The 15,086-nt window shown below is 41.9% G+C and overlaps 1 protein-coding gene and 2 pseudogenes across 1 annotated transcript; 1 reads left to right on the top strand and 2 right to left on the bottom strand.

Annotated features, from left to right (window-relative positions):
• Positions 1–1,618: 1,618 nt before the first annotated feature.
• Positions 1,619–2,367, bottom strand: LOC147465734 (uncharacterized; annotated as a pseudogene).
• A 110-nt stretch (positions 2,368–2,477) lies between these two features.
• LOC147465733 (uncharacterized) lies at positions 2,478–3,607 on the top strand. Its single transcript, XM_086498101.1, has 2 exons — positions 2,478–2,771; positions 2,855–3,607. Exons 1-2 carry the CDS (start codon positions 2,478–2,480, stop codon positions 3,605–3,607), a joined length of 1,047 nt encoding a protein of 348 aa, XP_086354227.1.
• Positions 3,608–8,046: 4,439 nt separating this feature from the next.
• LOC147465732 (uncharacterized) lies at positions 8,047–8,573 on the bottom strand (annotated as a pseudogene).
• Positions 8,574–15,086: the final 6,513 nt, after the last annotated feature.

The following is a 15,086-nucleotide window of genomic DNA, read 5'->3' as shown; positions in this document are numbered from 1 at the left end:
TTGCATACTATGGAGCTCGCCAGTCGACGAAGGTTGTGAGCTCTCAGCGAGTTGTATCCCTTGGCCACACGGTGCATTGATCAATAAATTAACAAAACGCCAAAGAAATCTTTTTAGTGTTAGATTTAGTACTTGGTACTTGGTGGTTTGGTACATGGTACATAGAATTTGATGCGCCGCGTATGTTCTGACTCCTGGTACTTGGTACGTAATATGTATTCTGATTTGGTACGTAATTTGATACGTGATAGTTCAAACTCGATACTTTGGTACTTTGTACTTGGTACTCGACTTTGTATGTGATACGTAGAATTTGATAGGTATCGTATATTCTCAAATTTGTGCAGAAACTATGGAAATCAAAAGCTTGTTAATATTAGAGTGTGACATAGAAAATATTCGTAAACTTAAAAAACAACCCATCGACCAGCTACGTTTTGTTTTTCTTAATGTAAAAACGAATAAACTAAGGTGCTAATTTTTGGTGCACTTTTGAAGTACATGGATCAATAAATTAACAAAAAAACAAAGAAAAAATTTTAGTGTTAGATTTGGTACTTGGTACTTTGTGGTTTGGTACATGGTATGTAGAATTTGATGCGCCGCGTATGTTCTGATATCTCGTACTTGGTACGTAGCATATATTCTGATTTGGTACGTAGAATTTGATACCTCATAGTTCAGACCCGATACTTTGGTACTTTGTACTTGGTACCCGACTTTGTACATGATACGTAGAATCTGATAAGTATCGTATATTCTCATATCTGTGCAAAAACTATGGAAATCAAAAGCTTGTTAATATTAGAGTGTGACATAGAAAAATATTTGTAAACTTGAAAAATGACTCATCGACCAGCCATGTTTTGTTTTTCTTAATGTAAAAACAAATAAACTACGTTTCAACACTAGTTTGGTACCAAAACAGGACACTTAGGTGTTCCTTTTTGAAAAATTTATATTAAATGCTACTTGCATTAGACAATGCATTTAAGAAAACCCTCTTAATGTGATCAAACATGTCAACTAGGGGATGTTTTAAAAATATAATCTTGCATTGTGGAAGCTATCATGGTCAAGAATTACACTCATCAAGTGGATCCTTGTAAGACTACGGTTGATGTTTTCAGAACATTGACTTTACAAGCTAAAATAAAAATGAATAGACCTTGTAGAAAATTATGACAAAAGTTTGATATTGACATTTTGAGACAAACACATTAAAATACTCAAACTTTGCACGTAGATCAACTAGAATTGTTAAAAGACATGGTATGGACACAGTTGGAGCACCTAGAACCTTGGTTTAAATGTGCTTGTATAGGACTTACAATTTTCAAGAGATTTTTCACGACAAAAAAATCAAGATTGGGTTCAAGCAACAAGATTTAATTGAGTTAGGGATCCAAAAAAATATCTACTCTCGTGGTTTTTACATATAGAACAAGTGTCTCATCTCCATCAGCTCATATACAAAACGCATATACAAAACGAGTCTCATCAGCGCATATACAAAACGTGTCTCATCAGCGCATATACAAAACAAATATCTACTCTCATCAGCCGCATATACAAAATGAGTCTCATCTCCATCCTCAAATATACAACAAACAAATCCCTAGTCTCTATCACTATATGAGACGTGCTCACTACCAGAACAATCACTAGCATCCCTGTGGTGACCAGCAGTGTCATCTCCATCAGCATCACCCGTGGCACTACGACTGTGGATATCTCCAACCACGTCCCTAGGTGTGTCATCACTGACCGGATCGCCGCTCCTCTCAGCCTCTCGGCGTTGCCCCTCTGCATCCTGTCGAGCCACCTCTGCTGGATCGGCCTCGCCATGTTGCTCCTGTATTAGTAGTGAAATCAAATAGCAACATATTACAATCTGCATGAAAACAAAGTACAAAATAAACAATCATACTCACAAGTGGATCTGGCCTGTCAGAAAGCGTCGCGCACAAAGCCCAGTAGCCATACTGCGTAGCGTACTCTATCTCCTGCATCGTAGGTGGACGACCATAGTCTTTGGTCTACAGTAAGATAGAACCAAAGACTTGTTGTAAACTTCATTCGCTAATATTAGCTTTGAAAGTTCAAATTTGAAGGGTCTATACTCACAAATGTGGCCACGAATCCGTCTCATCCCATCCGGACTAGTCTAAATGTGTGACCACTAGCCACTCTCTTTCGAGCTGCATCCTATGTAGATTTGATTATATAAAATAACATACATTAGAGAATCGTATAATAGATAAGTTTCTAATAATTCTAGTATATGTTGGCAAAAACACACACCTTCTGCTGAGGAAAAGTGATGCGTAAGCTCATCTCCTTGCGGTAGTTCTGCCATGTCTCCATGCAAATAGACGCCTTCCTCTTGTTTATCTCCACCAAACAGTAACGTCTGCTTATTTTTTCATTAGAATAAGCGTTAGAGTATACTGTAAGACTTGTTAGATTTCAACGTTATGTTACTTTTATTGAGTTCTTATTTTGTTCATTTGATAAATGTCTCTTGTTTTTATGTTAAATGCAAATTAGATTCGGATCAGTCAGAGGGTACACCGCCACCCCCAACTACTCGTGATCGGGATGCAAATGAACCCGTTTATGATGATTTGTACTACGACGAGTCTATTATATGTTGGTGCACTCGTTGTTGTGGCACATATCGGAGACCTAGACGGGAGTGTTTTTCACATCAGATGACTTATGGTACTTTTGAGCGAGCACCACCTCCTGAGGAGCGACATCGACCTATGGTATGCGATTGATCTCTCTTATTTTCATATTGAAATTTTATTAACAAAAGATTGATATGTAATAGAACCTATTATATATGTAGGTTCCTTCACTTGATGAGGAGGATGACTTCACTATTAGTGGTGCACATGTCCCTCGCACACGACAAGGACAAGTAATTTATCAGTTGCAGCTCGAGGTTTCTCGGCAGCCTCTACCTCTTGCTTTGGATGCTGAGACGAGTGGAGATCACCTCTTGCCTACTCATTTGCAAGCTCTAGTACAGACTTATGATCGAAGGCGATACGGAGGATGGCAGGGAGGATCACTTCCTTTAGATGGAGCTGTTTTTAGCTTTTGGGGTAATGGCTACATGATTGCTCTGTCCACCATCAGTGGAGCAGGACGAGGCCTCTTTATTGCACAGGATTTGCACGTTTCCCCTCATTCAGAGGTCACCCTTATGTCTTTTTGTGGACCTATATATGGATGGGGTCCATGGCATCGGCTTGCTCGTTACATCCAGAGCATGAGCACATATGGTTTATGTCTCAATGCAGCCTCTCTTTCTGATAGAGGGATTATACATGCAGAAGGACAAAGACTCTATATTGATGGAAGACCTTACTCTCAAGGAAAAATAGCAGGTTTAATCAACAGTAGTCGAGAGATGAGGGCAAGAACCAATTGCACATTTGTGGAGTGTGAGAATAGTCATGAACCAGGACATATGAGTAGGGTTGTACCACGATATATTGTTGTCAATGCTATCAGACCATTACGGGCTGGTGATGAATTGTTAGTAAACTATGGATGGCGTAGACCTCGACGAGCACCCTTAACGAATTATGATTAAAAAGTTCATTGTATACAAATTATTAATGTTATTTTGGACTCTTATATCCTAATTTTACACTTTAATTTACATCTTGTTTCTTTTATCTCGGATTTATTGTGATGATCGTCTTGTCTTTTATTTTAATGTTTGTACATGTGTAACAAAGTGCAATTTCAATTATAAGGAAAAGTGCTACTTATATGTGTGTGCCTGTCTAAACATGCTAATGATACAATCTTCTTTGCCTATGCAGATTCCGGATTATGACATTGATAATGTCGCAAACCAACATCCACATGACGTATCTCACATGTCTATAGAGTGCATGAGGATCCTACGGAGAAGTGATCCTCACACGTATGCAAGACTTAAAGAACAATATTCAAAGGATTTTAATGGATGTGCTGATATCTTTGATAATGACGATGGCATGACTGATTTTATTGAGGATTGGTATCAAAATGATAGTACAAATATTCCTAAAAATGAGAAATATCTTCGAGAAGAAGCTCTAAAGCATATCTACACAGGAAGCCAGCTAACACGACTAAGTGCAAGCTTACTTATACTTTATCTTAAGAATCGTTTTGATGGAGTAATGTATCTACTTCAGCACTATTGAAGTATGTACGAATACAACATATTTTTTTGCTAGAATTCTAAACTTTTGTGATTTTTATTGATCATAGTTTTTGTTCAACTTGTAGACTACTTTCTTAGAAGTTCTTGCCGACAAGCAATATCCTTCCTACATCACATGATGAGGTGAAAAGGATGATAAGTAGTCTTGGACTTGACTATTCTTCTATACATGCATGTCCCAATGATTGCATTTTATATAGAGGTGAGTACAAGGACAATATGTCGTGTCCAAAATATCAAACGTCTCCTTATAAACAGAAGAAAGGTAAGGTCCCTAGAAAGGTGTTGAGACATTTTCCCCTCGCTCCACGTATAAAACATATGTTTCAAAGTCCCAAACTAGCTAAGCTTATGATATGGGGAGCAGAGCACAAGAGCAAAGATGGAGTAATGTGAATTCCAATGGATAGTCCTGCATTTCAACATATTGAAACGCTATGGCCGGATTTTGCAAAAGAACCACGCAATTTAAAGATGGGTGTAGCATTGGATGGTGTGAATCCATTTTCTATGAAATCAAGTAAATGGTCTACATGGCCGGTGGTAGTTATCAATTATAACCTACTCCCATATCTCACCATCAAGAAAGAACATTTAATGCTCTCACTCTTGATTGCCGAAAAACGACAAGTTAAAGACTTGAATGTTTATTTAGCTCCTCTTATCGATGATCTTCAAGAATTGTGGAGAGGGGTTGATGTCGTTGATATGTCTAGAAGCATTGATCAGAGAAAATTTACTTTTCGTGGAATTTTAGCATGGACTATCCACGATTTTCCAGGATATGGATTTTGCTCAGGTAAATGCGCTTTTATATATAAATTATCTCATATGCTAGGATTTTTAATGCGCTAATCACCTTCATTATTTTTTTCATGCTGGGATATGTATGAAGGGCTATAAAGCTTGTCCTGATTGTGGTGATTGGTTAAAATCGATTTATAGCAAAAAACAAAAATATATATCTTCGACATAGACGATTTTTACCTGAAGATCATCACCTACGAAACAGAAAGCAAGCCATACATTTTAATGGTTTGGTAGAAGAAGGAAGATGTCCAATACCAATGACACCAAAGGATTGGTATCTAAAGTGGACTGTTGGACCCGCTATTGATCCGGAGTCTGAGATCATAAGCGACGACGATGATAATGGTGTGAAGGCGCGAGGCAGAGTAAAACGTTCCTTAGCTCAAAGTCCTTCGATATGGTACACTTTGGAATATTGGAAGGATTTGAAGATATGTCATCTTCTTGATCCGATGCACATATTCAAGAATGTTGGTGCCTCCTTGTCTACCTCCTTGGCGCCTTTCCTTGTGGGCTAGAATCTGCTCAGGGTGTAATACTTTGTCGAGCTCATCAACCTCGGGTTGTGGACTGTCCTCAGGTTGATTCATGAACTGTCGAAGAAGACTCACATGGAAAGCGTTATGAATCTTCCACGAGGCACGCTCGCCTTCTCAAATCGAAGCAAAGCCCAATCACCTTCTCTGAAGTGCAATCGGCATCTATGCTTCTCTTGAGCTTTTTGACTGGCTCATCAGATTGATCATGTACAATCTTGTGATTTTTGATGCTCTGTTGCTGAGGCAAGAGCCTCCCTATACAGGAACAGGTGAAGTTAATTACCTCGCCAAACAGGTACAAAAATCAGCACTGTTTGGCTGCTGCTTTTGAACTATTTGGGGGTTGTTTTGTGCTCAAAATCATGCCAGAATCAAGCGGCACATGGCCCAAGCTACAGAGAACAGTACAGGGACACTAGAGAGGTGAAAACAGGTCAAAAACAGGCCATAACCAGAAAATACAGCGGCCTGAAATTATCATTTTTGGATTGTTTTGCAGTCGTATGGATGCCTGGAACATTGGAAACAGTGCCCAATTGTCAGAGTACACTTTTGGGAAGCGTTGGGGCTGGAAACAGGTGAAAAACCAATTCCAGAGAGTTGTAATTGCTCTTCTTGAGTTGGAATTAGAGGGTTTTTGTCGAAGCAAGTGAGTTCTTGGTTGGGAACTTGTTTGGGACCAGTTTGGAGTTGTTATGCTGCCAAAATTTGGTCAATACAGGTCAATAGGGTGGTGCATGACTCTCTATCATAACCTTCTGTCGAAGAAGTCGATAAACGCAAAGCTTTCCACGAAACATAAGAAAAGGAATCAAGATGTTCGCCACGAAGAAGAGCGTCATGGGGCTCAGCAAAATCCGCATGTGTATTGTAATGATCTTGCATCTCATCCAAGTCGGTACCTCTTCTCAAATTTGCCATATAAGTGACCTGCTGACATAACTCATCGTCCTGTATTAAGTCCTTGACTTGGTTCCTTTTCTATCAGTAGACAACCCCACCATAACCAGTGTTCAAGGTTGAGACCTTGATTTAAACATGAAGAAGCTAAACTTAGGCTCTCAACATGCTTTGCCTCATGTGGGCACCTAGACAAGGTATTTTCTACCACGTTCTCCTTGCCCGCAACATGCACAAGCTGAAAATGAAACATAGACAAGAAGTTGGCCCATGACAAATGCTTCTCACAAAGCTTGGCCTAAGTGAGAAAATATCGCAATGACTAATGATCAGTCTGCATAGTAAAATCCGCTCCAAGAAGATAGTGCTTCCATGACTCTAGAGCATGAATAACGGCAAGCAACTCCTTCGCGTAAATCTTCATAAGCTGCTCTGGCCCTCTCAATACCCTGCTCTCATAGGCAATAACATGTCCATCTTGCATAAGCACTGCACCAATACTACTGCCACATGCATCACACTGCCCCTGAAAAGACTTTCTCGAGTCCGGCAAAATAAGGACTGGCTCTGTAGTAAGCTTCTCTTTCAGAAGCTTGAATGCTTGCTGTTGTCTCTCGAAAGCCCTGCAAATCGTCGATGTAGAGCTAATTGATGGAAGCCCCTCCACCAAGGAATGCCTAGCTGCGTGCTATATCATCGCATAGCTAAGGTGGCCAAACCTAGCATGCCAAAGTGTAGATGAAACCGCGCCCTGTGAGAGTAGAGCCTTGAGCTTGAATAACCAGCCATCACGCTCTCCTCTAGCAAGAATTGGACCTATAGCACCATCTGTAATAATCACCTTACCATCCCCAAAAGTGACAAAAGCTCCCAAGGTGTCCAAGGAGGAAACCGAGAGAAGGTTGAAGGCTAAGTCGGGGACAAAAAGCGCATCAACCGCACTATACTTGGGGTCTACTGAAGAGCAGAAGATAGGAATCCTCCCAGTCCCAACCACTAGAATTGAGTGAGAATCACCCAAGGTAATGTACTGATCTGATGAAGAGGTAAGAGAACTGAACCACTCCCGCATGGGAGTCATGTGAGTGGTCCCACCGCTATCCACAATCCAAGCACCAGACTGTGAAGAGGTCAAGGCAAGGTCCTGTGAGGCAATCAAAGAGACTCCAACACTCACCTTCACCTCCGGCACAAAACTCGGCTCGGCTCTCAATCTGCATGAGCTGGGAAAGAGCCTCCTCCCAAGTGGGTTGCGTGGTACACCTTGACTGAATGAGACTCTGGTAGAAAGAGTCAAACCTGTCTGGAAGTTTGAATAGGAGTTGTTGCGCCATCCGAGTAGAGGTCATCTCCCCTCAGACCGCAACCAAATCATCCCATGGCTCTCGCATCGTGCGGGTCAACCCTGAGAGAGAGTTGTATTGGCTATACTGCAATTGGTAGAGCTCCTTCTGCAATCGCATAATACGGCCAATAGACTTGTCTACGAAGAAATCTGAGAGTCTCTTCCAAAGACCATGGGCATGTGACTCCGTTCTGACTTCCTGAAGGATAGAATCAGAAAGGTTAATCAAAAGGAAATTAAACACCTTGCGGTCTATCTTTTGCCACTCGTCTTCCATTCCATGTGTATAGTCCTCCTCCGTTGGGTGAGGCATAACTGCCCATGCCGCATCCTCGAGCCAATGCCAAACTTCGTTGTACATACATATAGTACGCACCTTTGTCTTCCATATGGACCAGTTAGCACTGTCCAACTTGGCACTCTCCGGGAACATGGAGAAGCCGTAAGGTATAATTTGCAACTCCGATTAGTGTCCTCCTCAGAGGGCAAGGTACACCACGTACGAGAGATGCAAGACTCCAAGATCGAATAGGCACATAAACGCAACCGCAAGTGGACTCCTCCTCGAAACAGCTCGAGAAAACAGCCCGAGATGCCTCCAAAACACTTCCGAGAAGTGTATAAGCCTTCGAAATGTCGATGTCATCCAAAAAACCCAGTAAATCCGTTGTTGTCCCCAAAAAATAGCAAGTGAAGAGCGTTGAAAAACACAAAAAACAATGATTTTCAGCGACTTACGCACACCCATAAATGTCCAAGACGCGTAGTGCCGATGGGGAGAAGCCAATCCTTGTGAGGTAGGCTGAGTTTGGGACCTCTCAGTTTGAAATATTTAAACTAGATCTCTCTCTCTCTTTGTCTCTCTTTGTGTCTCTCTCAAAATAGAGCCACTACACTACCTTGTTTTCAGAACAACCTACACCCAGAGAGCTCATGGAGTCCAGAGACCAGAGACAGCTTGGATGTTTTCTTCTAGAGATGCAGAGACATAGATATCTGATGCTACAGTCACCTAGTGGAGATAGACAGTCCCAGCTTCCAGATTTTTTTCATCGAGCGACTTCAGCGCCCCCTATTACTACCACACATAGAGGGGTCACTCTACAAAGGGGTCAGTCTACAGCAGGAAGAGGTGGTTAGAGCTAGGAGACGACCTAGAGTTGTGGGATACCGGACCCGACAAGCACACCAGAGGGAGATCCACCAGATCCGGGCACACCATGAGCATGACAGACAGAGATCGATACAGAGAGTCTACTCCGACCCTGCCACCATACTACAAGGACTCTTCACACCCTATCCACCTATGCATGATATCCTACACCCCCAGTTTGGTACCGGATGGAGCTAGTTTGCATATCATGGTTGTATCTCCTGAGCATATAGCTACACATCCATTAGAGATAGAGCTCCATCCCCTCATTTTACATGCACATGTACTCATCCTACCCTTGAGGAGATTACTCTAGCCTTGTATCACCTTTTTTTTAGCAGTATGTACCACTTTACTTCAGTTTTTCAGCACTTTAATCCTTTTTGGTTACCAGAGGATACACATATGTGCATGGTTTTGTCTCATAGGCCGACTTTGGCCTCCAGAAGAAGACGTTAATAAAGCTTTCTTTCTCTCTCCCTCTCTCTCTCTCTCTCTCTCTCTCTCTCTCTCTCTCGTGCATACCGTGTATTGTTTCGTCGATGAGCCATGAGCTTGCACATTCGCTTAAGCAACCGTTTGTGGCTCCATCCTGTCCCATACTCCGCCTCGAGTGAGTTGATGACATATTTCTTGTCATCCTCAGGCTGATCACTACATTGCATCAAAAAGTCAATTAGTAATTCAAATAACAAATTATAAATCATACTTTTTGATGTTAATTAATACTTACTCCCATGTAATATGAACTTGCTTTAGATATGACATGCAGAGATCTCCAATCTAACGTCTGAAGAGTAAGCCGGCTCCAAGAGGGAGAATAGACCCATTAGGCAGGATATCGCACGTGACGCCCAAATTGCCGGTGCAAGTGCACATCGGCAATGGCGGGGGCACTGAGGGGGTCTCTCGCGAATCGATATCTTTGGTGGTATGCTACTTTATCGACGACGCGAGCTACATGAATACAAACATACGGTAGTTAGGATGATAGTTCTTAAACAGTACTTGATATTAGCTCCATAATCAACATAAAAGAAATACCTCCGAGACTGACGACCACTAGCCTGTTACTCAGGTGTCACCTGAGTACGAGGAGGTACATCAGGAGTAAGCCGCTGACTCTCGTGATGTGATGTACCTGGGATAGGGGTCCTAAGCAAGCAAAGATAGCAAAAGAAACAAGTTTTAAGAGTACTTGACACAAAAGAAGACTGACATTACAATTTTATCACTCCAGAAGCTTACCGAAATGCTCTAGTGTGATCCTCTACTCCTACATGTGGCTGGGAGGACGTACCCTCTCCCGGACGTATGGGCATACTAAACCTCCCAAGAATCTCGATGGCGTCATCTAAACCTATGGCATCCATCTCCTTATAATCAGACATAGCCTCTTTCAACGCCTCTCCTGAAAGTCCAGTGCTCTGTAGCAAAGTCTTGATGATGGTAAGCTTAACACTACGACCAGGGTCACTCATTGTATCTGTACATTTTAAAACAGCTATATGTCAGACTAACACAAACATATATAATACAACTAGCTCTCTCTTGACTCTCCCTCCCTCTCTCAAAAATAGTCATAATCAACCTTTTTTACTCCCCCGTTTTGGGAGCGTTTCTATGAGTCAGGCCCCTCCGGTTGCGGTTGCATTTGGGGCCTCTCGTTTCCATTTCCCATTTCCTTTGCAAGTAACTAATGCTATAGAGATCATCTTCTCCAACTTATTGAGAATAATCTTGTGATGAGGCCGAGATACCCAGACACCCACTTACCTTATGTGATACGATGTACTATCTTCCATGGAGTCTACGACTCCAAATGGTTCTCAACAAAGCAGGCAATTTGAAAGTCGTTGATGAAACAGAGGCAAACCCTGCTGTAACAGTTACAAGAAAGCCACCTGCCACCTAAGCAGGCATTGATGCTTGTAATAAAAAGGACCTTGAAGCACGCACCGAAATCGTCCTTCATCTCGGGAGCAAACAATTACAACTAGTTCGGCAATCTCCAACAGCACATGAGATGTGGAGTCTTCTAAAACAACAGTATCAACGAACCACTGTGGTTTCACGAGTTCTTTTACACAAACAACTAAATGAACTCACTATGAAATCTTTTCCTTCTATGAATGCTTTCCTAGAGCGCTCACAACACCCCACTTTCTTCTTCCAAGCATGCAATGCCCCTCTCTCTCTGTCTCCATGAATCTCTCTCTCTCTGTCTCCATGAATCTCTCTCTCTCTCTCTCTCTCTCTCTCTCTCTCACACACACACACACACACATACACACACACACATGCCGACTTCGGCCTCTAGAAGATGTTAATAAAGCTTTCTTTCTCTCTCTCTCTCTCTCTCTCTCTCTCTCTCTCTCTCTCTCACACACACACACACACACACACAACCGTTTTTTGACCTAGTAGGCAGCAGTTCACTCTTTTGACCATAACTTGCTCATCCAAACTCCGATTTAGGTGATCTATAGCCTCAATCGAAGAGCACGAAGCCCTCTACGCATTGATGTAAAGACAGAATTTTTCTGTGTAATGAAAGGCTTTGCTGTAACAGCATCTCAGAACTGAAAAAACTATCAAAACTTTGCGTTTTTGTTGCCGACTTGAAGGCAATGTCAGACAAAACTCGCAAGGGTGGAAAAGCCACACTCGCCATGGAGAATGATGCAAAATCTCCAAGGAATTTGGATGCTAATCCAACCACATCGTCTACAACAACGGAAGCAATGATCATGGCTTACTTGATCTCGTTACAAGAAACCGTCAACAAGCAAGGTGAAGAGTTGCGCGCACTTGCAATGGAGAATGGTACTTTAAGAGTTCTCGTTGTGGAGAATGAGCACCTCAAGAAGGTTCTTGAAATGCAAACAACACGCTTGATGCATCTTGAGAATGAAGTTCAAGAATGTAAACGCTCTCTTGTGGACATGAATGTAGTGAAAGAGCGCTTGAACAAAGTTGAGAGTGATCATGTATTGAAAGAGGAAACGATAGATACAATACGACATGATGTATGTGAGATGAGAAATGCATCCAAATCATGGGCTGATTGTAACATTTAATGGCCTAAAATCTTATTTGTAGCGGAAATTAGCATGAACATAGTGGGCATTTCATTAGAATAGATTCCTAATGGGAATTACAAGAGTGCTTGGGTGGAGAGAGCAACAAAAAGCATAACACCTAGTTAGATAGCATCGACAATACTTTCAAAAGAGAGAGCAATTAAGCTATTGACAACAGTTGAGGACCGGATTTGCATGGAGCCGGTCCCCCCTCCAAAAGGCTTTGTATTATGGTTTCTCCCATCAAGAGAGACATTGTACAATACAATTCTTTGTGTTCCTTCAAGACTAGCTAGTGCAATGAAGATGGAAGCTTCATACACCAAGCAAAAACACTTAATCAAACACAACTTGAATTATCCCCGTTCTCAGACCCAAGACCTCACACACCTTCGAAGATGGTGAGAGCTAGCAGGGTATGAGAGTAGATTGAGAGGAAAAAGAAGTATCTTACGAGAAAGAAGTACATCTCCTCACATAATCACTCATATTAGCATAGCTTAGCTTAGTAATTAGCTTGGTAGAGAAGATGAGCATGCATTGAAGCTTGGCTCTTGGTTGGATTTGCATCCACATGCCAAGAGAGTGTTGATGTAGGCTTCTATCTCACAAGCTTGGAGTAGGTGATGAGCTCTCCATTAAAGCTTGGGAGGAGATAGAGTATTTTTCCTTCACACATGGTCAAGTGTGAGAGTGTGAGAGTGAATGCCAAGCAAAAATCAGCCCCCTCTCTCTCTTGGGCGAGCCCTAGCTGCTAAGTTAGTCTGGCTTTTGCCTCATTGGACCTCCCCAGGTCAAGCCAATAGGGATTAAGCAGCATAAGTGATAACCTTCTGACATGTGTCCCCCTTTCCCCTTTTGTGAGAGCTTTAGATAATTAAATAATTAAACTAAACTCTCATTGGACCCCTTTGCCTCCTGGCCAATAGGAATCAGGCAAGCCATGGGGCTCCTGAATGCTCATTGGACCCCTTGGGAGACTGCCCAATAGTCTTCTAGGACACTTAATTCTTATTGGTTTCTTTTATTAAATGTTTTTAAATTAATTAAACTAGATTTACTCTAGCTTAATTCTCATTGGTCCACTTCAAGGGTCTTCCAATAGGAATTGGGCATACCTTGTGGGCATCTGGCCTAGGGAGCTGACATGTGTTCCTCATTCCCTTTGTGTAAAGGGAGCCTGTGTGTGTGTGTGTGTCTTTCTCTCTCATCCCCTAGCTTTGGGGCTCGCCCCCTCCCATGTAGGGATTTAGGAAGACTTTTTGGGCACACACTAAGCATCCAATTTTCCCTAAGGTTGACCTTTGGACACAACCTTTGAATTTTGGAACCTTAGCATTTTGGAAGTCTTAATGGGCTGAACCTTAGGGTCTTTTTAGCCCGTTGTTTCACATGGATCTTTTGCAGATGGCCCCCCCTTTGGATCCCTATTTTCCCTCCTTTGGATCCCTACTGTGGCCGGTCTGCTAACTTAACCAATATTCTAGCTTTTTCTCCCTTGGCACTTCCCCACATTAAATGATCAGTTTAATATGAGAAAATCATTTAGGAGAATTAGATATTGATTATTATGACATTACCTCTCTCTTGAAATCATAGTCGTCCTCGACTATGGTGTAGAGAAGATAAAGCATATGCATGAGTCCTTTTCTTAGCGGGTAGAGGATCCCTATGTTACCCTACGACATCATTCCATAATGGATGACTAGTCCATTTGGCGCTTGAGAGCCTGAGGCTGCCGCAAGCATGTCTGCACATTAGTCCTATCAGTCTTCCAATAGTAGAGTGACAAGCTCTACTTGGTGTTCGGGAGACGTCGTCTCCGCAAACTTGATCTAAGCATGCATACTACTTCATTTTTGTGCACAAATAAAGAAAAAGAGAGTCTTATAAGACAAAAAATTTTGTTCATTTTTAACATTTTGTACATTTGCTTACTCTTGGGAAGCATTGTAAGCATTGACAAGGTTTAGGTTATCCTTTAATTGTATGCCTTGCATCCATCTAGCATCTTCAAAAGGATAATTCTTAAACTTAATAAGATATCGTCGGATAGTCTTACCGCCTCTTAATACCTTGTCTTCATGTCAGAGAATGGACTCGGGCTGCAGCACCTCCTCGTGGTCCTCGATCTCCGGTGGGTCTTCAATAGTTGGTTCTTGAGGTGGATCTCCTTTGTAAGGCTTCAAGAGGCTCACATGAAAATCATTGTGTATGAGCCAATGATTGGGCAACTTAAGTTGATAGGCCATCTCATTGATTGGCCTAAGAATCTGGAAGGGACCATAGTACCTTTTTGCTAGTTTAGCATAGTACTTTTGGTGGCCCGTAGGATTCTTGCCCGTCATGTGCCTTAATCGAGCTTTGGGAAACTTTAACAAGACCCAATCGTTTTCTTTAAAGGCTTGGGCTCTTCTGTGCTTGTCAGCAGCAGCCTTTTGCCTTTGCTGTGAGATAGAGATAGCATCCTTAATCTTTTGGAAAGATTCTTGTAGGTCTCGGCTATACTCATCTGCAGCGAAGATCTTCCCATGTACCTTAAGTAGCAAGGGACTTTTTGATCTTCCCTCAATTACCTCGAAAGGTGCTTTTCCTGTAGAAGTATGTACAGTGTTATTGTAAGCATACTCTACTAAGGGTAAGTACTTCTCCCATTGGGATCTTTGATCTACTTCCGTTACATAGGCTTTTAGTAGATCGAGAATAGTTAGGTTAGCTATTTCACTTTGGCCATCAGTTTGTGGATGATAGGCCGAAGAGAAGTTTAGCCTTGTTTCTAAATTCTCAAAGAGACCCTTCCAGAAATTACTGGTCATTCTAGGATCTCTATCCGACACTATGGACATTGGCAAGCCATGGTACTTGAAAATTTGTGAAATGAAGAGGGTTGCCATTTGATGGGCTTTGATAGTCTTTTTGACAGGTATAAAATGAGCTTGTTTACTGAACCTGTCTACTATCGTCCATATTCCCGTATTCCCATGGATAGACTTAGGCAATCCAAAGATAAAATCCATGGATATGC

The sequence above is a fragment of the Adiantum capillus-veneris genome, chromosome 1 (genome assembly GCF_014529385.1).
Source record: "Adiantum capillus-veneris isolate H3 chromosome 1, ASM1452938v2, whole genome shotgun sequence".
NCBI classification, from domain to species: Eukaryota; Viridiplantae; Streptophyta; class Polypodiopsida; order Polypodiales; family Pteridaceae; genus Adiantum; species Adiantum capillus-veneris.
Note: the sequence above shows the minus strand (reverse complement) of the source record. Positions and strands in the feature narration are given on the sequence as shown.